This window comes from Moschus berezovskii, chromosome X (assembly GCF_049115385.1).
Source record: "Moschus berezovskii isolate FMDL1 chromosome X, NW_MosBer_1.0, whole genome shotgun sequence".
Taxonomy (NCBI): domain Eukaryota; kingdom Metazoa; phylum Chordata; class Mammalia; order Artiodactyla; family Moschidae; genus Moschus; species Moschus berezovskii.
Window position 1 is genome coordinate 122,139,572 of NC_142488.1, and position 27,941 is coordinate 122,167,512.

Genomic DNA, 27,941 nt, shown 5'->3' on the forward strand with positions numbered 1-27,941 from the left:
ATATTCAACAAATGGCAAGTATTCAACGAGTACCTCCAAATGGGAAGATGGAAGTGGGAACTCCTGGGAGGAATGGACACAATGGATAAAACACCGCTTTGAGAGACAAAAGACATGAGTTTTAGTCCTGGCACTAATTTGTATTGTCTTTCGGTGGAAAAGACACTTAACCTCTTTGAGCCCCATATTTTCTTATCTTAAAAACAATATCCACCATGCCTCTCTTTTAGGGTTGGCATGAGGATCAAATAAAGTAATGAATGTGAAAGCACTCTGTAAACTCTGAAGGGTGATACAACACACATGGAACAGATCCCTATTATTATTTCATCATGGGAGGTAGGAGAGGGAGGAGGGATGCGTCAATATGATGGTTTTTCTGCTGCCTGCTTCAGCTCTTGCTTACTGAGCTGCACTCTGTGCCCTCCCACTCACCCCCTACACACACATCATCTGCTCTGCCTCTCCACTGTGAAAGTTTCAACCTGCGCAGGCTAAAACAAACAGCTCCCCGTTGTTCATGTATCTTGAATCATAAAAAAGACAGGTTTTCAATGTTAGTTTCACATCCTTGCATCATTTTTTAAATTTCCCATTTTAGGATAACTCTATTCCTTGACATCTGTTTGCACTGCAGGCAATCAATAAATATTACTTAAATGAAAAAGTGACTCTCTATTAGTCTTTAGAAGATAGCGAAATCTTTTTCCCTTAAAATAAGATTGAATTGCTTTTTATTCTCAAAGGAAATAAGCATACAAAATTAAGACTGTATTAAGGAAATGATTTGATACACTCCATCTGCACATGCCACTGCATTAACTAGTGTCAATATAACAGCCACAATGGGTATGTTATTAACTAGGCTAATGTCTCTTGGATATGTATGTATAGGAAATAATCAGGCACTCCTGTTATTTGTTGAAGAAGCAACGCTTCATATTTAAAAATGCATTCATGTATTTAACCTAGAGGCACATAAATTTACAGTATCAGCTCTTTAAGAAAAATGTTTTAGTTATCTCTCTTTTCAATTCTTCAGTTATGTAGTTCACAGGGAATCTTCCAAAAATAGCATAACATTTAGAACTTAAAGGTTCGCTTATTTACTTATTCAATAAAATTTCTTGAGTGTTTAACAAATGCAGTCCTTCAAAAGATCTTACATTCCAACTCACAGATTTCCAGATGAAGAAATAGAAGTCCAGAGAGGTTAAGAGACACAATGAATTACTGGCAGAGTTGGTGTTGTAGCCCAGATTTCCTTGACCTGATTCAGTGACCTTTTCACATCACTATCTGGCTTTCCTCTTAATTTGTTTTCTGAAGGTATTCTCGATAGGACTTTCGCCTTTGGTACATTCACTGTTCCAATAACAGATGAAAGGTCAATTTCAGTCACTGTATTTGAGCTATACCATCTTGGGCAAATATCTTGCTCTTTCTGGGTCCTAGATCCTTAATCAATAAAATGAAGCAGCTAGACCAAGTGGTCTCTGAGGTTCTTTCCAGCTTTGAGTTATAATTTCCCATGGCTCTGTACATACATCATTGTTCATTCTCAATATCTGACTGAGGGAAGCTGAAAGAGAAAATTTCTATAGTTCCATGAATCTAGGCTATACAAAACACTCCATCCTACTCTGCTCTCTCAGCCCTCACAGTGACAGAAATGTCATACTGGTGCTTGGTCTTAGTGTGAGGAACCGAAGACCATTACTGTAAGAGCATGAGAAGGATGGTTCCAAACTTCCTAGCCACTGTAATGTAGAAAGACTTGGCCAAAGATCTGGGCAAAGTGTCTAGGCTATGTCACATTGTAATCCTGTGATCCTAGACACTTTTTTCAACCTCTCTGCCATCAATTCCCTTATATAAAATGGAAATAATATTACCTAAATAAATGACTATCTTAAATGACTGTTTTGAAGATTAAATAAGAAAAAAATATATACAAAGTCCTTAAAAGGTATTTAGGTGCTTAACAGCTTTTGCTTCTCCTTAAATGTCTATTTTTTAATTTTATGATTCCATATATATGAAAAGTCCAGAATAGGTAAATCTACAGAAACAAAATGAATTAGTGGTTGCCAAGGTCTTGAGGATTGGTGCAGGAATGGTAGATATGGGGGGGGGGTGTTTGTTTTGATTAAAAGCTATCTGATTTTTTTAAATTTGTGTACTTTTACTTTATTTAATAATGAGAGTTGGACCATAAAGGAAGCTGAGTGCCGAAGAATCAATGCTTTTGAACTGTGGTGTTGGAGAAGACTCTTGAGAGTCCCTTGGACTGCAAGGAGATCCAACCAGTCCATTCTAAAGGAGATCAATCCTGGATGTTCATTGGAAGGACTGATGCTGAAGCTGAAACTGCAATACTTTGGCCACCTCATGCAACGAGTTGACTCACTGGAAAAGACTCTGATGCTGGGAAAGGTTGGGGGCGGGAGGAGAAGGAGACGACAGAGAATGAGATGGCTGGATGGCATCACCGACTCCATGGACATGAGTTTGAGTGAACTCCGGGAGTTGGTGATGGACAGGGAGGCTTGGCATGCTGTGATTCATGGGGTCGCAAACAGTCGGACATGACTGAGCGACTGAACTAAACTGAAACTTTTGACACTTATGTTGCTGAAGACCTTATTGTTAGTTTATTTCAATGTCCAGCATGATTTGATATTTGCATATATTTACAAATTTCTCACTCTTCCTCTCTTTTTTGGTAATGATACATTCTAAAATTGTAGGGAAGTTTGCACAGCTTTGAATATATTAAAAACTACTGAATGTACACACATTCATATTTGTGTATTGTAATGGTATGTGAATTACTTCTCAATAAATCTGTTTCCAAAAAAGTAATCCTGATTAATACTAGGGAAAAAAGTCTATAATAAATTGGTCATCCTTGACTGAATCTAAATCCTTCTACTGACCTACATCAGAGAGCCCTGGTAAAAACTGGATGAGATCATTAATTTAAAAGTAATTTGATAAATTTAATAATGACAAAAGAAATGCATTCAAAGGAAATGATACAATCATAATTGGAGAAATAAAGAGATGGAAAAAGACACCTTGCTTCCAATCAGCAAAGCTAAAATATAAGAAAGATGAGACTTTTTAAGTTAATGTATAGAATTAATGCAATATCAACTTAAAATTCTGAAGAATATTTTATAGGCTATGACAAATTTATAGTGAAATTGACCTGGAAGAATAAGAAGACAAAAATTCCAAAAACCATTATTTTTAGTAATGATGGAAATAGCCTCTCAAAACCTTTTAAACCTTATTACAAAGCCATACATATAAAAAAAGACCATTTGGCATTGAGCAAAAAGTTAATATTGATCAATGAAATAGCATATTTTAGAAAAGGAAAAACAAATATATAAAAATATTTCCAGTTGGCTAGAAAGAATACACACACACATATACACACACAATAAAGGAAACACTAACAAATAAATATTATGGGGGAAAGTTTATACTCATAAAAAGAGAAATAAATTTGTATATGTACCTCATGTCATCTATTTCAATAAATTTTAGATGGATCAAAAAGTTAAACACCAAAATCTAAACTGTGAAACTAAGGGAAAAAAAAGAACAGCATTGTTTATCTAGCTAGTGTAGCTATTGAAAAAATTGAGGGTAGCATCAAAGCCAGGATGATGTGTTTAAAATATGACGAAAAATCTTGTGCACATTGTACTATAACAAAATGGAGATCAAAAAGGAAACCACCAAAAGAGAAAAATAGGCAATTGAGCAGAACTTTAAAAAAACACCCATCAGAACATATAAGTAATGAAACATATGAGATCAATGTATGAAGCTCACCAGATGAGTGGTCACAAAATGAACAACATGCACAGTAGGGAACGTACTGAGTATGTAATGACATGATAAAACATGTAACCTCAACATAATGCAAATTAAAACACAAGTTTCCCAAAAACCTTGGTATGTATGTATATGTAATAAAGACCACTGTCAGGAAGCATGACTCTGTAAATTGCTGATGGCAATATTTATTCTTTGTCTTGCCCAGTCTGGTGCTCTGTGATGACCTGGAGGGATAGGATGGGGGAAGGGGAGGGAGGCTAGGGAGGAAGGGGGTGTATGTATAATAACAGCTGATTTGCATTGTTGTATGGCAGACACCAACACAACACTGTAAAAATTCAAATAAAAAAATAGGAAACAAACAAAAAGGAATACACATCCAAGGATATAATCCAAAATAAATAAAAGCAATTTATGCAGAAATGTTCATTATATTGCTATTTAAATACTCATCTACTGTGTATGTCTAAATCACCATGTTATATATTTAGGGGATTCAGTCATGTGTAAGACCCAATCCTGGCCCTCAAGGATCCCAGAACATAGCAAGGAAGGCAACTATATGTAAAATAAAGACAAAGAACTACATCAGCAAAGAAGAACCAGTGTTATTCTTTCAGGGTGAAGTGGGGTAGGCTTGGGGAAAAAAAACATATGGAGGAGGTAATATTGAACATGGACCTTGAAAGGTGAGTGGGGTTTGGTGCAAGATGGGAATGGTTAAAAGACATTTCATGAAAGATTCCAAATGATTCATCACTGAGGGATGGCTAAAAACACCATTTGATATTAATAGGCTGGATAGATATATAATCACTAGAAACAACCAAAAGAAATATATCTGTGAAATAACCTCAAGCCACAAAAAAACATGACTGTAACCGAAAAATGTCAGACAGGCATGCAGAGTGCTGACTATCCACAATATTTGACTCAGTCAAGTTGCTCAAGTTTCTTCATTTTCAAAAGTCAACATCACTATACAAATATGACTGCAAAGACAAACCAACAAGCATTTGAACTGATCCTTCTCTGTAATTAAACTCTCAGGGTCAGAAAGGCTGTGAACATTGAGTTCCTGATGTGTCTTCAGGAAAATGAGTGGTAGTTGCTTGTGGTTACTGCAGGGAGTTAGATTCTGTGCTTCTTCCATTTACACTTCTCCTATGAACACAAGTCGTGTACTTGATGCACTGCTCCCTCCTCTATTCTTCCTCTAACCCCCTCACAGCCTAGCCCACTAAATCCTCTTCTATTTCAACACAGCAATTGCACTGCCTTGTCTCCCAAATCCTTGAGTAATGGGATAGGAGTTAGGAGGACTCAGAACATCTATCTTGTTCTACTATGTCTACCAACAGGGAGAAAGAAAAGCACCCAGGACTGGAAACCTTGGTTTATGTAAGCTTGGCATTCATCAGCTCTGATTCCAGTCCACTACATTCTTATCCACATTTATTGTGTGTTCCCTCTGTGGACATAAAACAGAAATGTGAAAAGCAATTTGGAGTTACTCAAAGAAAAACTTATCTTTCTGTCTGAAGTTTATCAAGTTCTAGGCCTCAAGCAAACATACTAAAATAGATCAAATTTTACTATATGAACCAAATCAGTGGCTCTTTCTGAAAAAGCCCACCACTGTTCACTCTTCTCTACTCCAAATGTAGGGATTTCAACAAAATGCACAGTGCCACTAAACTCACCTACAACATCTTGCTGTTTCTATCAAGGATACTTTTCAGCATTTGACTCATCTCTTTCAAGTCTTTCTTCTGGAAGGACTGAGGCTTTTAGCTTTTTGGACTTCTATCCATATAAATAGCCACTCATGGTCCAACTGTATATTCACAAGCAGAATATAAAACAGAATATATACATCATATAAAACAGAATCGTTCTCCCTTGAGAGAATCTGAGGCTAATTGAAAGACTCCTAAAACAAAGGCTGCTGTGTAAATAAACTCTTTCCTTAATTATATCTTATGTTTTTGCAAATGCTAAAAAAACCTCATGCCACTAATTTTTTTCATCCAAATCCCACTCAGATCTTTTCCTGCACTTTCATTGTTCCAACACCCCTGTGAGATTCCGTTCCGTTCAGTCGCTCAGTCGTGTCCAACTCTTTGCGACCTCGTGGACTGTAGCCTACCAGGCTTCTCCATCCATGGGATTCTCCAGGCAAGAATACCGGAGTGAGTTACCGTTTCCTTCTCCAGGGGATCTTCGCAACCCAGGAGGCCTGTATTGGTATGCACTGACACACCTGGGCAGATTAGGATCAGGCCCTATCTTCAGGCTTCAAATTAGAAAGAGCAATGGGCAGGTTGTCTGAAGCGGTGGACTCTGGCCTCAGCTCTGCCACTAAGTAGCTGTCTGATCTTTGGCTAATAACTCCTCCTTTCTGGCCTTCAGTTTTCTTACCTATAAACCAAGATATTGAACTGGATGGATTACAGTTATTTTTTTCCTACTTATAAGGTGCAATGAGTTTAAGTTCACAAACATGTTTCAGAGGCAGTTTGCTATGCACAAATGATAGTACTAATAAGCTGAAAATATACTGGCTTTCTAGTACAACCAAATTATTGTTGGGACTTCCCTGGTGGCTTAGTGGTAAAGAATTTTCCTGCTAATGCAGGAGATGCAGGAAATGCAGGTTTAGTCCCTGGGTTGGGAACTTCCCCTGGAGAAGGAAATTGCAACCCATTCCAGTGTTCTTGCCTAGAGAATCCCAGGGATGGGAGAGTCTGGTGGGCTGCTGTCTATGGGGTCACACAGAGTTGCGACTGAAGCAACTTAGCAGCAGCAGTACAACCAAACTGAATCTGAATCTAGGATATACTACTAACTAGCAGTGTTACTTTCGCCAAGTTGCTCTCTCTGAGCCTTACATTTCTTGTTGGTAAAAAGGCAATATTAACTACATATGCTTATAGCAATGATTAACTATGAAAACATAGGTAAAGCACATGGCACATGATAGCTTCTCAATACGAGTGGCCATAATTACCTGCCAGTAAGGTGAATATATTGTAGCTTTCTCTTCAGAACCTACATTGCTGTTGTTTAGTTGCTAAGTCATGTCCGACTCTTTGCAATCCCATGGACTGTAGCACACAAGGCTCCTCTGTCCATGGGATTTTCCAGGCAAGAATACTGGAGTAGGTTGCCATTTCCTTCTCCAGGGGATCTTCCCAACCCAGGGACTAAACCTGCATTTCCTGCATCTCCTGCATTGGCAGGAAAATTCTTTAACACTAAGCCACCAGGGAAGTCCCAATAATAATTTGTACTTTAATTATTCATAAATACTCTTTCTAGCCCTCAAAATAAACATGGATCCTCTCTAATTTCCCAGGCAAATATTAGCTTAGCAAAAGGGCAATTAATATATTTGCAACCTGATTTTGCACATCAGGAAACCAGTTATATGATTAGTTCCAAATTGGGAAAGGAGTACGTTAAGGCTGTATATTGTCACCCTGCTTATTTAACTTATATGCAGAGTACATCATGAGAAATGCTGGACTAGATGAAGCACAAGCTGGACTCAAGATTGCCAGGAGAAATATCAATAACCTCACATATACAGATGACAACACTCTTATGGAAGAAAAGTGAAGAACTAAAGAGTCTCTTGATGAAAGTGAAAGAGGAGAGTCAAAAAGTTGGCTTAAAACTCAACATTCAGAAAACTAAGATCATGGCATCTGGTCCCATCACTTCATGGCAAATAGATGGGGAAACAGTGGAAACACTGGCAGACTTTATTTTTTGGGGGGCTCCAAAATCAGTGCAGATGGTGACTGCAGCCATAAAATTAAAAGACACTTGCTCCTTGGAAGAAAATTTATGGCCAACCTAGATAGCATATTAAAAAGCAGAGACATTACTTTGCCAACAAAGGTCTGTCTAGTCAAAGCTATGGTTTTTCCAGTAGTCATATATGGATGTGAGAGTTGGACTATAAAGAAAGCTGAGCACTGAAGAATTGATGCTTTTGAACTCTGGTGTTGGAGAAGACTCTTCAGAGTCCCTTGCACAGCAAGGAGATCCAATCAGTCTATCCTAAAGGAAATCAGTCCTGAATATTCATTGGAAGGACTGATGCTGAAGCTGAAACTCCAATACTTCGGCCACTTGATGGGAAGAACTAACTCATTTGAAAAGACCCTAACACTGGGAAAGATTGAATGCGGGAGGATAAGGGGACAACAGACAATGAGATTGTTGGATGGCATCACCAACTCAATGGACATGAGTTTGAGTAAACTCCAGGAGTTGGTGATGGACAGGGAGGCCTGGCATGCTGCAGTCCATGGGGTCGCAAAGAGTCAGACAAGACTGAGAGACTGAACTGAACTGAGCAGATGATTAGTCTAACGTCACACAGTGAGTTAGTGACAGAACTGAATGTAGAACCCACATCATCTTATCCCCAGGTCAGTAGATTTTATGCACTCAACTGATACCCTTTAGACTACACTGTATTGCTATTAATAGTTGTGGTGTCAGACAATAATAATAATGATTTTCATTCACTTTATTCCTTATCTAAGTCCAGGTGGCACAGTGATAAAGAATCCGCCTACCAATATAGGAGACACAAGACATATGAGTTAAGGCCCTGGGTCAGGAAGATCCCATGGGGGAGGAAATGGTAACCCACTCCAATATTCTTGCCTGGAGAATCCCATGGACAGAAAAGCCTGGCAGGCTACAGTCCATGGGGTCGCAAAGAGTTGGACAAGATTGAGCACAAACATGTAAGAAGAGCAAAATAGAATACTGGAAATCTGAATTCAGTTCATTTCAGTTCATTTCATTTGTTCAGTCGTGTCTCTTTGTGACCCCATGGACTGCAGCACGCCAGGCTTCCCTGTTCATCACCATCTCTCAGAGCTTGCTCAAACTCATGTCCATCAAGTTGGTGATGCCATCCAACCATCTCATCCTCTGTCATCCCCTTCAATATTTCCCAGCATCAGGGTCTTTTCCAATGAGTCAGTTCTTCACATTAAGTGGCCAAAGTATTGGAGCTTTAGCTTCAGTATATACCCAATGAATATTCAGGACCGATTTCCTTTAGGATGGACTGGTTTGATCTCCTTGCAGTCCAAGGGACTCTCAAGGGTCTTCTCCAACACCACAGCTCAAAAGCATCAATTCTTCAGCGCTCAGCTTTCTTTATAGTCCAACTCTTACATCCATACATGACTAATAGAAAAACCATAGCTTTTATTAGACAGACTTTTTTCAGAAAAGTAATGTCTCTGCTTTTTACTATGCTGTCTAGTGGTCATAGCTTTTCTTCCGAGGAGCAAGGGTCATTTAATTTCATGACTGCAGTTACCATCTGCAGTGATTTTGGAGTCCAAGAAAATAAAATCTGAGTAATTCAGACTAAAACTGTTTTTCTAAGTTTGGAGCAAAAGAACCAAATGAAAAACACTTGGGCAGCAAAAGAAGCAGATCAAATTAATGTCAATGTTTGCTTCCCCATATCTACTCTTGTTGTCTTCCAGTTAGTCTGACCATCTGAGTGAAGGGTACCACTGTCCATCTAGCCAGAAACCTAGGATTCACACTTAACACCTTAATGCCTCCTTTTTTATCTACTTCTCCCTCATCCAAAGGTAACCAAGTTCTTCTAACTCTATCTTCTAAATTCTTCCACCTTCTGTTCAATTTCTAATCCCTTTACAAGGTAACAATTTTTTCTCACCTGGAATACTGCAAAAATCTACTATCTCCATTTGGCTTTTCTTACTTCTCTAAAATGAATTTATTATGCATAACCAGTTGGTCTTTTAAAATTAAAATGGAGCTTTGCAGCCAGGTGAACGGTGGCGCTGTGAGCTGGGCCCAGCACCAGGGGCTGGAAACTGCCGGGAGACGAGGGCTGGTGGGTCAAGGAATCCCAACTGTGCAACAATCATTTAATCACATGGTTTTCAGTGGTCCACTTGGCATGATGGGAGAAACAGCAAGAGCTACCAGAACATTTCAGTGCCTGGGCTGGGTATGGAAAACACTGGCTCTGGACTGAGTGAACTCCACTTTTCACTGTCATCACAATGTCTTCTTGCTACCAAATCTTCCTCAAATTTCACCTTCCTCCTTACAATATATATATTTTAATCAGGCAATAGATTTAAAAAAAAAAAAGTTTGGAGGGAGGAACAAGATGGCAGAGGAATAGGAAGGCGAGACCACTCTCTCCCCAACAAATTCATCAAAAGAACATTTGAATGCGGAGTAAAGTTCACAAAACAACTTCTGAATGCTGGCAGAGGACATCAGGCACCCAGAAAAGCAGCCCATTGTCTTCAAAAGGAGGTAGGAAAAAACATAAAAGATAAAAAGAGAGACAAAAGAGGTAAGGACGGAGCTCCGTCCTGGGAAGGGAGGCTTTAAAAAGAGAGAAGTTTCCAAACACCAGGAAACACTCTCACTGATGAATCTGTGGAGAGCCTTGGAACCTCAGAGGGCCACATAACTGGGAGGAAAAAGAAAGAAAAATTAAAACCCACAGATTACCCACCAAACGGTAACTCCCAGCGGAGAAGCAGCGCAGACGCCTGCATACACCATTAGCAAGCGGGGGCTGGGCAGGGAGAAGCCAGCTGAACTGCTTAAAGAGAGGACTGGGCTTGAATGCCATGAGGGCAATCTGAGAGAACTGGGGATAGCAAAGCAGACTGTGGGATAGCTTCCCCGCAAAAAGGCAGAAAGCTCTAACCTAAGACTCCACCAGCCCCGCTCACAGAACAAAGGGCTGAGCAGAGCGAGCCAGCTGTGGTTGGCCCATTCCCCATCCCCTGCCGAGACAGGCAGGGAGGTCAGCCAGAACCGGAGTGGGAAACCATGGCCCCAGAAAGGCATCCGATACAAACTGCAGGCAGGCTTGTTGCTAATCAAGACTTATTGGGCTCGGGCCGGTTGATATCCGCCTGAGAAGGTGTGCCGGTTGTACACCCAGAAAACCGAGTGGCAGGGACTGGGGAAGCGATAAGTCGCAGCGACCACACTCGCCAAACACCTGGTCACCTGAGCTGCTCGGACTGGGGAAGGCACAAAACGCAGGCCCAACCAAGTCTGCACCTTTGTGAAGTACCCGAGAAACTGAACTTGAGCCACTCAGACCTGGGAAGTGCATACAACCCAGCGCTGGCCTCGGACAGTTCCCGGCAGAGCAACCTAGAGCCTGTGCAGTGTAGACTGGGACAACACACGTGCTGTGAGCAGGGGCAAACCCAGTGTGGCCAAGACGCTGCAAGCACTCCCCACAGAGATATTTGTCTGCAGCATTCCTCCCTTCCCGGAACAGGACTGAACAACTGAGCCTTAAAATGTGTCCACCCACCCCCTAATATCCCGGCGGAAATTAGACACTGAAGAGACCAGCAAACAGAAGCTAAAACACAGGGAACCACCTTGGAAATGACAGATAGAGAAGTCTAGAGACTACTCCAAGAATAAGACCAAAAACCAGAGGCAAGAGGCTTAAGCCCAAATCCTGAGAACATCAGAGAACTCCTGACTCCAGGGAACATTAATCGATAGGAGCTCATCAAACGCCTCAATACCTACACTAAAACCAAGCACCACCCAAGGGTCAACAAGTTTCAGAGCAAGACATACCATGCAAATTCTCCAGCAACACAGGAAAATAGCCCTGAGCTTCAATATACAGGCTGCCCAAAGTCACTCCAAACCCACTGACATCTCATAACTCATTACTGGACACTTCATTGCACTCCAGAGAGAAGAAATCCAGCTACACCCACCAGAACACAAACACAAGCTTCCCTGAGCAGGGAACCTTGACAGGTCACCCGTCCAACCCCACACACAGCGAGGAAACTACATAATAAAGAGAACTCCACAAACTGCCAGAAGAGGGAAAGGCCACCCCGAACACAGCAATATAAGCAAGATGAAGAGGCAGAGAAATACCCAGCAAGTAAAGGAACAAGATAAATGCCCACCAACACAAACAAAAGAGGAAGATATAGGGAATCTACCTGATAAAAAAATTCGAATTTTGATGATGAAAATGATTCAAAATCTTGAAAGCAAAATGGAGTTACAGATAAATAACCTGGAAAAAAGGATTGATAAGATGGAAGAAAGGTTTAATAAGGACTTAGAGGAAATAAAAAAGAGTCAATATACAATGAATAATGCAACAGATGAGATCAGAAACACTCTGGAGGGAACAAACAGTAGAATAACAGAGGCAGAAGACAGGATAAGCGAGCTAGAAGATAGAATTGTAGAAATAAATGAAACGGAGAGGAAAAAAGAAAAACGAATTAAAAGAAAAGAAAAACGAATTAAAAGAAATGAGGACAATATTAGAGACCTCTGGGACAATGTTAAATGCTCCAACATTCGAATTATAGGAGTCCCAGAAGAAGAAGACAAAAAGAAAGACCATGAGAGAATACTTGAGGAGATAATAGTTGAAAACTTCCCTAAAATAGGGAAAGAAATAATCACCCAAGTCCAAGAAACCCAGAGAGTCCCCAACAGGATAAACCAAGGCGAAATACTCCAAGACACATATTAATCAAATTAACAAAGATCAAACACAAAGAACAAATATTAAAAGCAGCAAGGGAAAAGGCGCAAATAACACACAAGGAGATTCCCATAAGGATAACAGCTGATCTTTCAACAGAAACTCTTCAGGCCAGGAGGGAATGGCAAGACATACTTAAAGTGATGAAAGAAAATAACCTACAGCCCAGATTACTGTACCCAGCAAGGATCTCATTCAAATATGAAGGAGAAATCAAAAGCTTTACAGACAAGCAAAAGCTGAGAGAATTCAACATCACCAAACCAGCTCTCCAACAAATGCTAAAGGATCTTCTATAGACAGGATACACAGAAAGAGTGTATAAACTTGAACCCAAAGCAATAAAGAAAATGGCAACGGGATCATCCTTATCAATAATTACCTTAAACGTAAATGGGTTGAACGCCCCAACCAAAAGACAAAGGCTGGCTGAATGGATACAAAAACAAGAACACCATATATGTTGTCTACAAGAGACCCACCTCAAAATGAGAGACACATACAGACTGAAAGTGAAGGGCTGGAAAAAGATATTCCATGCAAATAGAGACCAAAAGAAAGCAGAAGTAGCACTCATATCAGATAAAATAGACTTTAAAACAAAGGCTGTGAAAAGAGACAAAGAAGGACACTCCATAATGATCAAAGGATCAATCCAAGAAGAAGATATAACAATTCTAAATATTTATGCACCCAACATAGGAGCACCCCAAGATGTAAGACAATTACTACCAAGTATGAAAGGGGCAATTAACAACAATGCAATAATAGTGGGAGATTTTAATACCCCACTTACATCTATGGATAGATGAACTAAACAGAAAATTAACAAGGAAACACAAACTTTAAATGATGCAATAGACCAGTTAGACCTAATAGATATCTATAGGACATTTCACCCCAAAACAATGAATTTCACCTTTTTCTCAAGAGCACACGGAACCTTTTCCAGGATAGGTCACATCCTGGGCCATAAATCTAGCCTTGGTAAATTCAAAAAAATTAAAATCATTCCAAGCATCTTCTCTGACCACAATGCAGTAAGATTAGATCTCAATTACGGGAGAAAAACTATTAAAAATGCCAACATATGGAGGCTGAACAACATGCTGCTGAATAATGAACAAATCATAGAAGAAATCAAAAGAGAAATTAAAATATGCATAGAAATGAATGAAAATGAAAACACAACAACCCAAAACCTCTGGGACACTGTAAAAGCAGTGCTAAGGGGGAAGTTCATAGCAATACAGGCACACCTCAAGAAACAAGAAAAAAGTCAACTGAATAACCTAACTCTACATCTAAAGAAACTAGAAGAGGAAGAAATGAAGAACCCCAGGGTTAGCAGAAGGAAAGAAATCGTAAAAATTAGGGCAGAGATAAATGCAAAAGAAACAAAAGAGACCATAGCAAAAATCAACAAAGCCAAAAGCTGGTTCTTTGAGAAGGTAAATAAAATTGACAAACCACTAGCCAGACTCATCAAGAAAGAAAGGGAGAAGAACCAAATCAATAAAATTAGAAATGAAAATGGAGAGATCACAACTGACAGCACAGAAATACAAAGGATTATTAGAGAATACTATCAGCAATTATATGGCAATAAAATGAATAACTTGGAAGAAATGGACAAATTCCTAGAAAAGTACACCTTGCCAAAACTGAACCAGGAAGAAATAGAAAATCTGAACAGACCCATCACAAGCATGGAAATAGAGGAAGTAATCGGAAAACTTCCAGCAAACAAAAGCCCAGGTCCAGACGGCTTCACAGATGAATTCTACCAAAAATTTAGTGAAGAGCTAACACCTATTCTACTCAAACTCTTCCAGAAAATTGCTGAGGAAGGGAAACTTCCAAACTCATTCTATGAGGCCACCATCACCCTAATCCCAAAACCTGGTAAAGATCCCACAAAAAAAGAAAACTACAGGCCAATATCACTGATGAACATAGATGCAAAATCCTTAACAAAATTCTAGCAATCAGAATCCAACAATACATTAAGAAGATCATACATCATGACCAAGTGGGCTTTATCCCAGGAATGCAAGGATTCTTCAATATCCGCAAATCAATCAATGTAATACACCACATTAACAAACTGAAAAATAAAAATCATATGATTATCTCAATAGATGCAGAGAAAGCCTTTGACAAAATACAACATCCATTTATGATAAAAACTCTCCAGAAAGTGGGAATAGAAGGGACATATCTCAACATAATAAAAGCTATATATGACAAACCCACAGCAAACATTATCCTCAATGGTGAAAAACTGAAAGCATTACCCCTAAAGTCAGGAACAAGACAAGGGTGCCCACTCTCACCACTACTGTTCAACATATTTCTGGAAGTTTTGGCTACAGCAATCAGAGCAGGAAAAGACATAAAAGGAATCGAAATTGGAAAAGAAGAAGTAAAACTTTCACTGTTCGCTGATGACATGATCCTCTACACAGAAAACCCTAAAGACTCTACCAGAAAACTACTAGAGCTAATCAATGATTACAGTAAAGTTGCAGGATATAAAATCAACACACAGAAATCCCTTGCATTCCTATACACTAATAATGAGAAAATAGAAAGAGAAATTAAGGAAACTATTCCATTCACTGTTGCAACGAAAAGAATTAAATCCTTAGGAATATATCTACCTAAGGAAACAAAAGACTTGTACATAGAAAACTATAAAACACTAATGAAAGTAATCAGAGAGGACACTAATAGATGGAGAAATATACCGTGTTCGTGGATTGGAAGAATAAATATTGTGAAAATGAGTATACTACCCAAAGTAATTTATACATTCAATGCAATCACTATCAAGCTACCAACGATATTTTTCACAGAACTAGAACAAATAATCTCACAATTTGTATGGAAATACAAAAAACCTCGAATAGCCAAAGCAATCTTGAAGAAGAAAAATGGAACTGGAGGAATTAACCTGCCAGACTTCAGGCTCTACTACAAAGCCACAGTCATCAAGACAGTATGGTACTGGCATAAAGACAGAAATATAGATCAATGGAACAAAATAGAAAGCCCAGAGATAAACCCACGCATCTATGGACACCTTATCTTCCACAAAGGAGGCAAGAATATAAAATGGACAAAAGACAGTCTCTTTAACAAGTGGTGCTGGGAAAACTGGTCAGCCACTTGTAAAAGAATGAAACTAGAACACTTCCTAACACCATACACCAAAATAAACTCAAAATGGATTAGAGAGCTAAATGTAAGACCAGATACTATAAAACTCCTAGAGGAGAGCGTAGGCAAAACACTCTCTGACATAAATCACAGCAGGATCCTCCAAGACCCACCTCCCAGAATATTGGAAATAAAAGCATAAATAAACAAATGGGACCTAATTAAAATCAAAAGCTTCTGCACAGCAAAGGAAACTCTAAGCAAGGTGAAAAGGCAGCCTTCAGAATGGGAGAAAATAATAGCACATGAAGCAACTGATAAAGGATTAATCTCCAAAATACACAAGCAGCTCCTGCAGCTCAATTCCAGAAAAATAAACGACCCAATCAAAAAATGGGCCAAAGAACTAAACAGATATTTCTCCAAAGAAGACCTACAGATGGCTAACAAACACATGAAAAAATGCTCAACATCCCTCATAATCAGAGAAATGCAAATCAAAACCACAAAGATACCATTTCACACCAGTCAGAATGGCTGCTATCCAAAAGTCTACATGCAATGAATGCTGGAGAGGGTGTGGAGAAAAGGGAACCCTCTTACACTGTTGGTGGGAATGCAAACTAGTACAGCCACTATGGAGAACAGTGTGGAGATTCCTCAAAAAACTGGAAATAGAACGGCCATATGATCCAGCAATCGCACTCCTGGGCATACACACCAAGGAAACCAGAATTGAAAGAGACACATGTACTCCAATGTTCATTGCAGCACTGTTTATAATAACCAGGACATGGGAGCAACCTAGATGTCCATCTGCAGATGAATGGATAAGAAAGCTTTGGTACATATACACAATGGAGTATTTTTCAGCCATCAAAAAGAATGCATTTGAATCAGTTTTAATGAGGTGGATGAAATTGGAGCCTATTATACAGAGTGAAGTAAGCCAGAAAGAAAAACATCAATACAGTATACTAACGCATATATATGGAATTTAGAAAGATGGTAACCTGAACCCTGTATACGAGACTGCAAAAGAGACATAGGTGTATAGAACAGTCTTTGGAACTCTGTGGGAGAGGGTGAAGGTGGGATGATTGGGGAGAACGGCATTGTAGCATGTATATTATCATAAGTGACCAGTCCAGGTTCGACGCATGATACAGGATGCTTGGGGCTGGTGCACAGGGATGACATGGAGGGAGGATATGGGGAAGAGGGAGGTGGGAGGGGGGTTCAAGAAAGGGAACACATGTACACCCGGGGCGGATTCATGTCAATGTATGGCAAAACCAACCAATGTATTAATGTAAGGTAATTTGCCTCCAATAAAATAAATTTTTTAAAAAGTGAAAAAAAATAAAAGAAGGCAATGGAGATTTAAGGGCTGCTAAACCCTGAGTCACTGTGACCCTTACTCTGCACTTCACTGTTGAATTCTGCCTTTCTTGACTCACCATCCAAATAACTGAAAATTAGGAAGATCCTCATTCTCCACCAATCTTGAATCTCATTAGGGAAGAAGTACACTATGTACTTGTTCCCTTGGCACTTCAGGTGGCAAATTTTATCCTTTCTCAAGCCAATTAGAAGCTTGCAAGTACCTTGTTTCCTTGCCAGCTGTCTTTAAGGACAGTGTGCTCCCTAATACCCACAGGATAACAAATATTACCTAACACAGACCAATAACACCATACCATGGTTGAAAATGTCAAGATTACTACTGAAATTGAAACATTGATTAGAAAGGTGTCCTGCTGACCTGATTATGAAACAATTCTGCATATAGGAATGGTCATCTCCCCTCAACTTCTGTTCTCCAGGAAGTCCTTTCTAAAACCCACCTAACTTGGTCTGCTCAGATCCTCTACTTTACATTCTATTGTTTGCCATTAATTTAGTTGTTGCTTTGAAAGACTGCTTTGGGAGGCAGAGTTGTCACTGTACATATATGCGTTCTCCTGAAAAAATTTATGTGTTCTGTATAGCTAGCTGCTTTTGAGTATGATCTTGATTACCTGTGCTTTATCTATTCTACATTTTACTCCCCTGCATTTCTTTTCACTCACACAATAAACTAACATTATGGGGAAGCATAAAATCTAAGGGTTGGCAAACTATGGCTCATGAATCAAATAAAGCAAGCTGAATAGTAAAGTGTGACACCATCTGCTATGATTCTCTGCAATAATAGGAACTAAATGATTTAACTCTGATGCCCAAATATCTCCCTACTGGTTTTTCTTCAGTGCTCCCGCTATGTCACAATGTCTCCTTATGTAGCTGCCAACAAAACCTCCATAAATTGGTAATTGAATGGAACAGGGATGCTGTAGTTAATCCAACCCTGATCTCTCAGCTTTCTCACTCCTCTCAGTAATTTTTGTTTTTTTCCTGTTAAGGATGTTTGTGGAGGAGAAAGAGAAACAGGTAAAGAGAGTGAATCCTGGATCCTTGCACCCGCCCTACCCGCCCCCCCGCCCCCCCGCAACGAATGAGAGTTAGAGGAGAGAAGAGACCTATGGGATGCTTCTCTCACTTCATTTCCTTTTCTCTAATCCTGTTCATTGGAAGGACTGATGCTAAAGCTGAAACTCCAATACTTTGACCACTTCATGCGAAGAGTTGACTCACTGGAAAAGACTCTGATGCTGGGAAGGATTGGGGGCGGGAGGAGAAGGGGATGACAGAGAATGAGATGGCTGGGTGGCATCACCGACTCGATGGACATGAGTTTGAGTGAACTCCGGGAGTTGGTGATGGACAGGGAGGCCTGGCGTGCTGTGATTCATGGGGTCGTGAAGAGTCGGTCATGACTGAGCGACTGAACTGAACTGAACTGAATCCTCAAGAAGAGCTCTAACACTGCCTCTTTATCCCATTAGTGAAGCAACCAATAGATGGATAGTTAGTTTATCCACCTTGAAGAGGTTTCCATTTAGGGTTTAAATAGAGATTGGCTCCAATTTAGTTGACAAGCTTCCTAGTATTTTTTTAAAAACTTCTATTAAACAGATTATTTAAAGCTATGTTTAATCTTTTACTCCCCTTTCTCCTGTCTGTTCATCACAAACAGGAGCTTACCTTTATTACCACCTCCAGATGACCTCTCTTCGCCAACACACTCTTCTATAATAAGCCCCCTACCCACACACACAACATAGGTGAAGCGATTAAGCAGAATGTAATTTTATTGTCACGAACTCTCCCTAAGCTAAAAATTGAAAAACTTCTTGAATTATACATCAAAACACATACACCAAACCCACTGTGTTAGATGAAAAGAAATTGTACTATTTCTACTATCCACCTTCGAGTCATGTAAGATCACATCTCCACCACAACATGCATAAATGTACCCAATTATAAATCATAGAATTGTCAAATGTCAGAGTGGGAAGGGAGCGTAGAGATAATTTAGTCTAACTCACTCATTTTACAGAGAATAAAACTAATACCCAGAGAAAGGGTTTTCCAAAGGTCACTCAGGTAGTTGAGAATATAAGTACAACTGAAACCATGGCCATGTTTATGATCCTCTATATCAAACAAACAAACATACACTCAATTAAGAATTTAAGGGTATATGGATCCATCCTCCAAACGAGGAAGCATCAATCTTTTCAAAACTAAAATGACTCCATTCATCATATCTGAACATCCCTGCTCTTTTCTGTACTGTTTTGCTGCTATTGTCAATTCCCAGGACACTTTCCTTCCCCAGCCTCTGAACAGCAACCACAAATGAGCAATTCCTAAACACGTTGGCTATGACGTTTGCAAAGACAGCCTCTCAGAGAAAAGGTCAGTGTCACTGTTCTCTGTTTCCAAATGTGTCCCTTAAAAGAATTAGACATTACAATGCTGCATACCAATTGCCTGAAGACTTACAAATCTCCTCTAGGAAAGTCCAAGTCTCCTGGAAAAATGGACAATCCAATGACATTTGTGATGGGATTTACCACATTGAAAAAGGGACACAAAAGAGGTATGAAAAGACACTGTTTTTCAACGGGCCCAGGGAATTGTGCTGATATGTTTACTATAGAGTGACACGACTCCTCATTCCTCAATCTTTATAACTAACTCTGCCCTTTCTCCAGTGAATTGGAAAGTTACGCAAGCCCGATACATGCTCTCTGGTCACTAGAAATAGGGAGTCAGATTTCCAGGGAACCTCCAAACAGAGAAGTATAGCCACAAAGGAAATGAGGAATTATAGCTATTTTTCTTTGTGTTTCTGATGATAGTTCTTCCCCAGTACCTGTCAGTCAGCTCTGATCTCTGAATTTCCCACAGCACAAAATGACTCTTGCTATTTCTCTTAGATGCTGCCAAACAACATTGATAATATGTTATACACAAAGTCTTCACAACAATACTCAACCTATTACTTTCTAATCTCACCTTCTACCCCTTTCTCCCTTGCTCACAGCCCACACTGGGCAACTCTAAGTTGTACTGTCTTGTACTTTGAGGACTTACATTTCCCCACCTATATCTAAAAATTATGTTTCAAAATGCTAGAATGCCTCAATCTCATCCTTAATTTCATTATGCAACACATATTTTTAAACCTATTTTCTCTTTAAAGTTTTCCATGAACTCTATGTGCATGCTGAGTCACTTCAGTCATGTCTGACTCTTTGCGACCCTGTAGACTGTCACCCGCCAGGCTCCTCTGTCCATGGGATTCTCCAGGCAAAAATACTGGAGCGGATTGCCATGCCCTCCTCCAGGGGATCTTCCCAACCCAGGGATCGAACCCGGGTATCTTACGTTTCCTGCATTAGCAGGTGGGTTCTTTACCACTAGCATCACCTGGGAAGCCCTCTTTGATCTCTACTCCCAACCCAAATTAAAAGTTCCATAAAAATTTCTATTCTTCTACTTCCCTTATAACTCAGTTGGTAGAGAATCTGCCTGCAATGCAGGAGACCCTGGTTCAATTACTGGGTCAGGAAGATCTGCTGGAGAAGAGATAGGCTACCTACTCCAGTATTCTGGCCTGGAGAATTCCATTGACTGTATAGTGCATGGAGTTGCAAAGAGTCAGACATAGTGGAGAGACTTTCACAATTAATTCAATCATTTACAAATTATTGAGCACAAACAATTTGTCATGCACTTTGCTAAGCATTGAGAATGCAGCAGTAGATAGACATATTCCTGTACTTATAGAATTTATAGAATAATAGGAAAAATAAGTACTCAAAGTACTGTTAATGGGAGATATATAGATGCCTATAGGATATCACTGCAAGGATTTGACATAGGTTTGAGAGATCAGAGAAGGTATACCTTCAGAAGGAGAATTTAAATTGAGACCTGAAAGGTCTCCCTGGTGGTTCAGCGCTTGAGACTCTGTGCTTCCATTGCAAGGGGCTTGGGTTTGATCCCTGTTCAGGAAACTAAGATTCTGCATGCCACTCAGTGGAGCCAAAAAAAAATTTTTTTTTGAGACCTGAAGTAAAAACATGTTAGCCAAATATAGAGGGTATTTCCTTCCAGAGAAAAAGCAATAAGATAAGAAGGAATTTGGGACTCTCAAGAAACTGAAAGAAGGTGAAAGTGGTACAACATGAGAATTCAGAAGAAGGCCAGGCATTGTAGGTACATTATTAATTCTGGGCCATAAACTAAGAGGACTATGAAGTCACTGAAGTCAGCCTTAAAACTATTTGGAAGGAACAAAAGTAGAGATAGAAACATGGTGATGGCTTCAAAAAGGGTGATGGAGAAATACGAGATATTTAAGATGGGGAATCTACAAGACTTAAATAATGAGATCTTAAGAAATAAAGATGGAAGTTTAAAAAAATGACAAAAATCAATGATATTACATATTACTGAGGTAAGGAATAATGGAACAGGGCCAAAATTGGTTTCAGCTGTGGTGTGGGTAGACAATGAATATGGATTTGAAAATACTGAATTTGAGGTGTTTATGAGATATAGAAGTGTTTATAACAAACAGTTAGGCATATGATTCCAGGGCTCAGAGAGAGAACTAATTAGAGGAAAGAAACAGAATCATCAACATAAAAATTTAACTGAAGTAACAAAAGTGGATAATATTATTCTAGGGGTAGAATACAGTGAGCAAATAAAAATTCTGTGACATCACAACAAAACATTTAAAGGTTATATGGGAGAGCCATGAAAGGAGATGGAGAAAGAGTGGTTAAAGAGATAGAAGGAAAGCCAAGGGATTCAGGGTTCTCAACATCCAACAAAAGAGGGTACATCAAGAAAGAGGACCTACTGTATAGCACATGGAACTATACTCAGTAGTTTGCAATAACCAATAAAGGAAAAGAATCCAAAGAGAAATATATAGATATAGATATATACCTGTATATATGCCTGAATCTCTGCACTGTACACCTGAAACTAAGACAACATTGTAAGTCAGCTATCAGCTCAGTTCAGTCTTTCAGTCATGTCTGACTCTTTGAGATCCCATGGACTGCAGTACGCCAGGCTTCCCTGTCCATCACCAACTCCTGGAGCTTGCTCTAACTCATGTCTGTCGAGTGAGTTTGGTGATGCCGTCCAACCATCTCATCCTCTGTCATCTCCTTCTCCTCCCACCTTCAATCTTTCCCAGCATCAGGGCCTTTTCCAAGGAGTCAGTTCTTTGTATAAGGTAGCCAAAGTATTGGAGTTTCAGCTTCAGCATCAGTCCTTCCAATGAATATTCAAGACTGATTTCCTTTAGGATCTCCTTGCAGGCCAAGAGGCTCTCAAGAGTCTTCTCCAACACCACAGTTCAAAAGCATCAATTCTTTGGCACTCAGCTTTCTTTAGTCCAACTCTCACATCCATACATGACCACTGGAATATATATACATATACATATATATGTATATACTTATATATATGTATATACTTACATATATGTGTATATACACACACAGCAGTAAAGAATCTGCCTGCCAATGCAGGAGACCAGGGCTTGATCCCTGGGTTGGGAAGATCCCCTGGAGAAGGAAATGGCAACCCACTCCAGTATTCTTGCCTGGGAAATCCCATGGACAGAGGAGCCTCACAGACTACAGTCCATGGGGTCACAAAAGAGTCAGACACAACTTTGCAACTACAAACAACAGAACAGTAATATAAAGAAAGAGGACTATCATCTGAGGTGAGTGCTGTTAAGTTGCCAAGAAGTGGATTTAGCAACACAGGTATCACTGTGACCTTATCAGGAGCTATTTCACTGGAGTTGTGTGGTGCAGAAGACAGATTGGAGTGGGTTGAGGTGAAGAAATGGAGACAGAAAGGTAGACAATTCAAGAAATTTGTGTTTAATGGTAGATGTAAGATTGTTTAGTAACTGAGGAGGCTAAGGAATCCTGGAGGATTTGCTTGTCTTTTTATTTATTTTTTTGAATGTAGGAAAATTTATAACATTTTTTAAAGCCAAAAGAAAAATCCAGTAGAGAAGGGTTGGTTGAAGATATAAGAAAGAAATTAACTGATAACATAAGTCCCTTGGGAAGGCAGTAGGGGAAGGAATCCAGAATATAGGTGAAGGGATTGGCCTTCAGTAAGGGGAAGGATGTCCTTCCATAATAACTTTAAGAAAGAAGAGGGTAGTGAAACTTTCACAAACTCCTGGTTTGGATGTAGAGTTAAATAGGAAGTGAGAACATTTGCTGGGATTCAGGGTAGGGAGAATGATATGAGTGATACTTCCAAAGATATTTTTAGTCAAATTCTCAGAATGCCTTTCCCCCTTCCAAAGATCCCCCGTGATTAATAAGTGATAATTCAATACAGCAATTAAGAAAATGGTATTAAGAGCAAGAGTTTCTGGTAAGAACCTTGGCTCTGCCATCAAATAGTTGTATGACCTTGGGCAAATCATTTAACCTTTTGGTTTTCAGTGTCTTCCTCTGTGAAAAGGGGATGATATTTTTACCTACCTCAAATTTTATTGTGAAAATAAATCAACTGAGTTAATATACATGAAGGGCTTTGAATAATGCCTGACAAATAATAAGTACTCTGCAGTTTTGCTTTCATTACTAAAGTTTTCCAAATATTACCCAAGTCAGCTTATTATTGGATTATATGGAGATACAAAAGATAACTATTAGGTAAAAAGGAAGGTGAAGTTTTCCTTCAAAAGTTGGTAATTTTAGTTTTCTAACTAGAGTGAAAATACAACAGGGACATAGGTTGGCTTTCTATTCGTATATATATATATGACTTATACATATAATTTATATGAATACATTATACTATGCATACAATTGATATACATTATTCATGTTTAATAATTATTTTTATAACAAAATATATGAGAAATCAGCGAATATCAATATATCCCAGTAGGGAGGTCTTGGTCCATAGAGGATGGAATTGAGAGTAGTTTCTAATGAGTAGCCTAGAGGATTGTGTCCTGAGCCCTAGGGTGATCTTTTTCTAAATCCAAGAGCAGGGACAACACCACCAGTTGAGGTTTTCAGTTCTATTTCAGCCCTCTCCTCTGCCTTTTTCTGTTTTTAGGAAGGGAAAATGTTCACATCTATGGCTGGGAAAATCATCATTTTTTTTAAGTTGAGGAAGTGGCATTATTTCCTTCTGAAAAGCTTTGGAAATAGCCACAAAACATGTAGGTAAGTTCCATAGGAGAGGGACTCTCAACTCAAATATGCAAACATTTGTTCCTCAAGGTCACTACAAGAGTATTGTGCCAAATCAGTCACTTGAATACACAAGGGTTGAAAAGCTGAATATACTCATGTGTTTGGTTGTGAAAGATGGTGCCAGCTTGGGGAGAGTATATGAGAACAAGCAGTTAAATTGAACTAACTGATACGGTGTTTGAAGATCAAATCAGAAACATGGACTGTCAAATTTTGCTAATATAGCCTGCATCAGTGAAGAATCTATAATAATATGTCAGTTTATTATTTCCAGTACATTCTGTACATATGAAATGGCTAAATGTTGCATAGCAGAGGTCCCACAAGAACTGATCCTGCCCGGGATTTATCACATTTATTTGTTAGTATGCAAATAAGAACTGCCACGGTACTTGGGGAAAATTGTGTTGTTAAGTAAGTGCAACATTTCTCTTGCAATTTTGCTTCAACTATTCATTAGTTCTGGTAACTTCTTTTTTCAGAGTGTACAAAGCTAAACAGCAAACCAACAGAAGTAGGTGAATTAATACAATGGCAATCCAGTTCTGTCAGACTGGAAAAGTGATATGAAGACATACAGATTTTTGAGTAAGTAACAAGTGTGTATTAATAAAATGGATCTCACAACAGCATAGATAGGGTGTAAATTGGAATAAGCAAAGATAAAGCTTCCCATTTGTAAGCCCATCTGCTCTCATTTGGACTTACACAGAGATGGCAAAAACATTTTGGCATCAAGATTCAAAGTCAAGCTCCATCATCTACTAGCTTTTTTACTTTGGCTGAGAAAGCTCTTCTGTGCCTAAAACATAGGTGAGGCTCTTCACAAACATGAAGCCGTAAGCAGTATAGTAGTAATATAGCATAATATTAATAGTTCATCAAGAAGGCTCTGCAGTCAGACTGGGCTCAGAATATACACTAGCTATGCATCACTCTTATCAAATTATTTAATTCTTGATTTCTTCATCTGCAAACAGAACATTTTCTTAATAGACCTACTTAGCTCACTGAGTTGTGGTGAATATTTAATAAAATAATTGATATAAAGCACTTAGCACTTGAATGCAACTGCAACATAGTAAGCCCTCAATAAATACTTATTAAAGTGTTATCCCCAAATTTTCTTCATTGTGGCTTTCGCCCAAGTAGCTCCATCATAAATGGTCATGTTAAGAACACTTACCATTGCATTGCTTAATTTAGTGGACATCCCTACAGGACTTCAGGAGTATTTATGGTAATGACTAATTTCTCCTTGTTGAGATGTAAAAACTGGGAAGTTTTCAGAAAGATTTGAGGAAGAGCTAATTAGTCAGTTAGTTCAGTCACTCAGTCGTGTCCAGCTCTTTGCAACCCCATGAATCACAGCACGCCAGGCCTCCCTGTCCATCACCAACTCCCGGAGTTTAGTCAAACTCATGTCCATCAAGTCGGTGATGCCATCTAGCCATCTCATTCTCTGTCGTCCCCTTCTTCTCCTGCCCCCAATCCCTCCCAGCATCAGAGTCTTATCCAGTGAGTCAACTCTTCGCAAGAGATGGCCAGGAGTTTCAGCTTCAGCATCAGTCCTCCCAATGAACACCCAGGACTGATCTCCTTCAGAATGGACTGGTTGGATCTCTTTGCAGTCCAAGGGACTCTCAAGAATCTTCTCCAACACCACAGTTCAAAAGCATCAATTCTTTGGTGCTAAACTTTCTTCACAGTCCAACTCTCACATCCATACATGACCACTGGAAAAACCATAGCCTTGACTAGACGGACCTTGGTTGGCAAAATAACGTCTCTGTTTTTTAATATGCTCTAGGTTGGTCATAACTTCCCTTCCAAGGAGTAAGCGTCTTTTAATTTCATGGCTGCAGTCACCATCTGCAGTGATTTTGGAGCCCAAAATTTTGGATCAGGTGTTGTAAGTTGAGTGTGGCATCTTTGTTTCTGGAACAGTGAAACATGATCAGCTAAATCATTGTATGCGTATTGAATATTTAACTGCCCGAAGACAGAGGTTCAGCTATATGTTCTTTAAAGGTTTCTTTTTGCCTTTAAAATTTGTGCTTTTTCCAAATTAGTGAATGATAACAGCTACTATTTCTAAGGCAATAGCTAAAATACAGATATAGGCATTTCACATGTGTCCTTGCCATCCTCACAAAAATTCTATAAAGTGGATATTCTCCACGTTTTAAAATTGATGAAATAGGCTTAGAAAAGCACAGAAAACAGTCATAAAGATAGTGAGTCATACGTTCAAAATATTTATTTTTTAATTTAGTCACTCATTAGTGTATAAACACAACCAATATTTAATGAACACCTACTATATTCTGGGCACTATCTTTAGCACTGGTGTACAGCACTGATCATAGTAGATAAAATTCATACCCTTTTGGAGCTTGTATTTTAGTAATCAGAAAATAAGATTCAGAAAATAAGTTCCAAAGTTCGATACACTTTTATAGTATGGTACAGTGTCCTCTGACTAGCTTTTGTGTCATGTTACCATTTTACAGTAAAGTCACATTCTTTCCCTTTTTAGACACAGAAGAATCAGGCTCCAAGGAAACCAAACTATCTCTGTGAATTTTTCCTCCTGGGACTCACAGCAGCACATCTTTGTGCTGTTTTTGTGCATGTATCTGGTTACCATGGTTGGAAATTTACTTATCATCCTGACTATTGTCAACGATGCTAACCTCCACAGCCCCATGTACTTCTTCCTTGCCAATCTATCTTTCACTGACATCTGCTTCACATCTACGACAGTCCCCAAAATGTTGGCAGACATCCAAAACCAGAGCCCAGTCATCTCCTTTGCAGGATGCCTTACACAAATGTACTTTTTTATGTTGCTGGTGGACCTGGACAATTTCCTCTTGGCAGCCATGGTGTATGCCATCTGTCACCCATTATGCTACGCTGCATTACTGAGTCTGAAGCGTTGTGCCCTCTTGGTAGTGACTCCATGGGTTGTCTGTAATCTTGTTTCAGGACTTCATCTCGGTCTGCTGGGCCTCTTGAATTTCTGTGATCAGAGAGAAATTCCACACTTCTTCTGTGACCTGGAACCCATTTTAAGGCTGGCTTGTTCAGACACCCAGATCAATGATTTGACAATCCTAGTAATTGGGGGATCAGCTATCTTCATTCCATTCACCTTCATTTGTGTCTCTTATTGCCTTATTGGTTGCACTGTACTTAGGATTCCTTCAGCTAAGGGGAAGTGGAAAACATTCTCCACTTGTGGCTCCCATTTATTAGCTGTGTCCCTCTTCTATGGATCTATCAGTGGGGTCTACTTTCTTCCCTCTTCTGCCTACTCAGCAGAAAAGGATAAGGTGGCTGCTGTCATGTATACAATGGTGACTCCCATGATGAACCCCTTCATCTATAGTGTAAGGAACAAGGACATGAAGGAGCTGTGAGGAGACTACTTATCAGGAAAACCTATTTCTGGAGATGGTGATTCCTGCCATAAGAAATGCCTATATCACCTTCTTACACTTCGATGAGAACACAGAGTCCAAAACCTCAGGCTACTGTGCCACAATGATAGTTTCTTTACCATCCATTTGCTGCCCTGAATCCAGATCCAAGAATCTAGATCAGACTTATCTCTCTAGGTAAAATAATAACAAAACAAAAATGCTCCTTTATTCCATAGTCTTTCACAATTT

The 27,941-nt window shown here is 39.3% G+C and overlaps 1 protein-coding gene across 1 annotated transcript; it reads left to right on the top strand.

Moving 5' to 3' along the window:
* The first annotated feature begins 4,530 nt into the window (after positions 1 to 4,530).
* Positions 4,531 to 27,689, top strand: LOC129564027 (olfactory receptor 1F1-like). Its single transcript, XM_055437658.2, has 2 exons — positions 4,531 to 4,544; positions 26,804 to 27,689. Exons 1-2 carry the CDS (start codon positions 4,531 to 4,533, stop codon positions 27,687 to 27,689), a joined length of 900 nt encoding a protein of 299 aa, XP_055293633.2.
* The last annotated feature ends 252 nt before the right edge of the window (positions 27,690 to 27,941 follow it).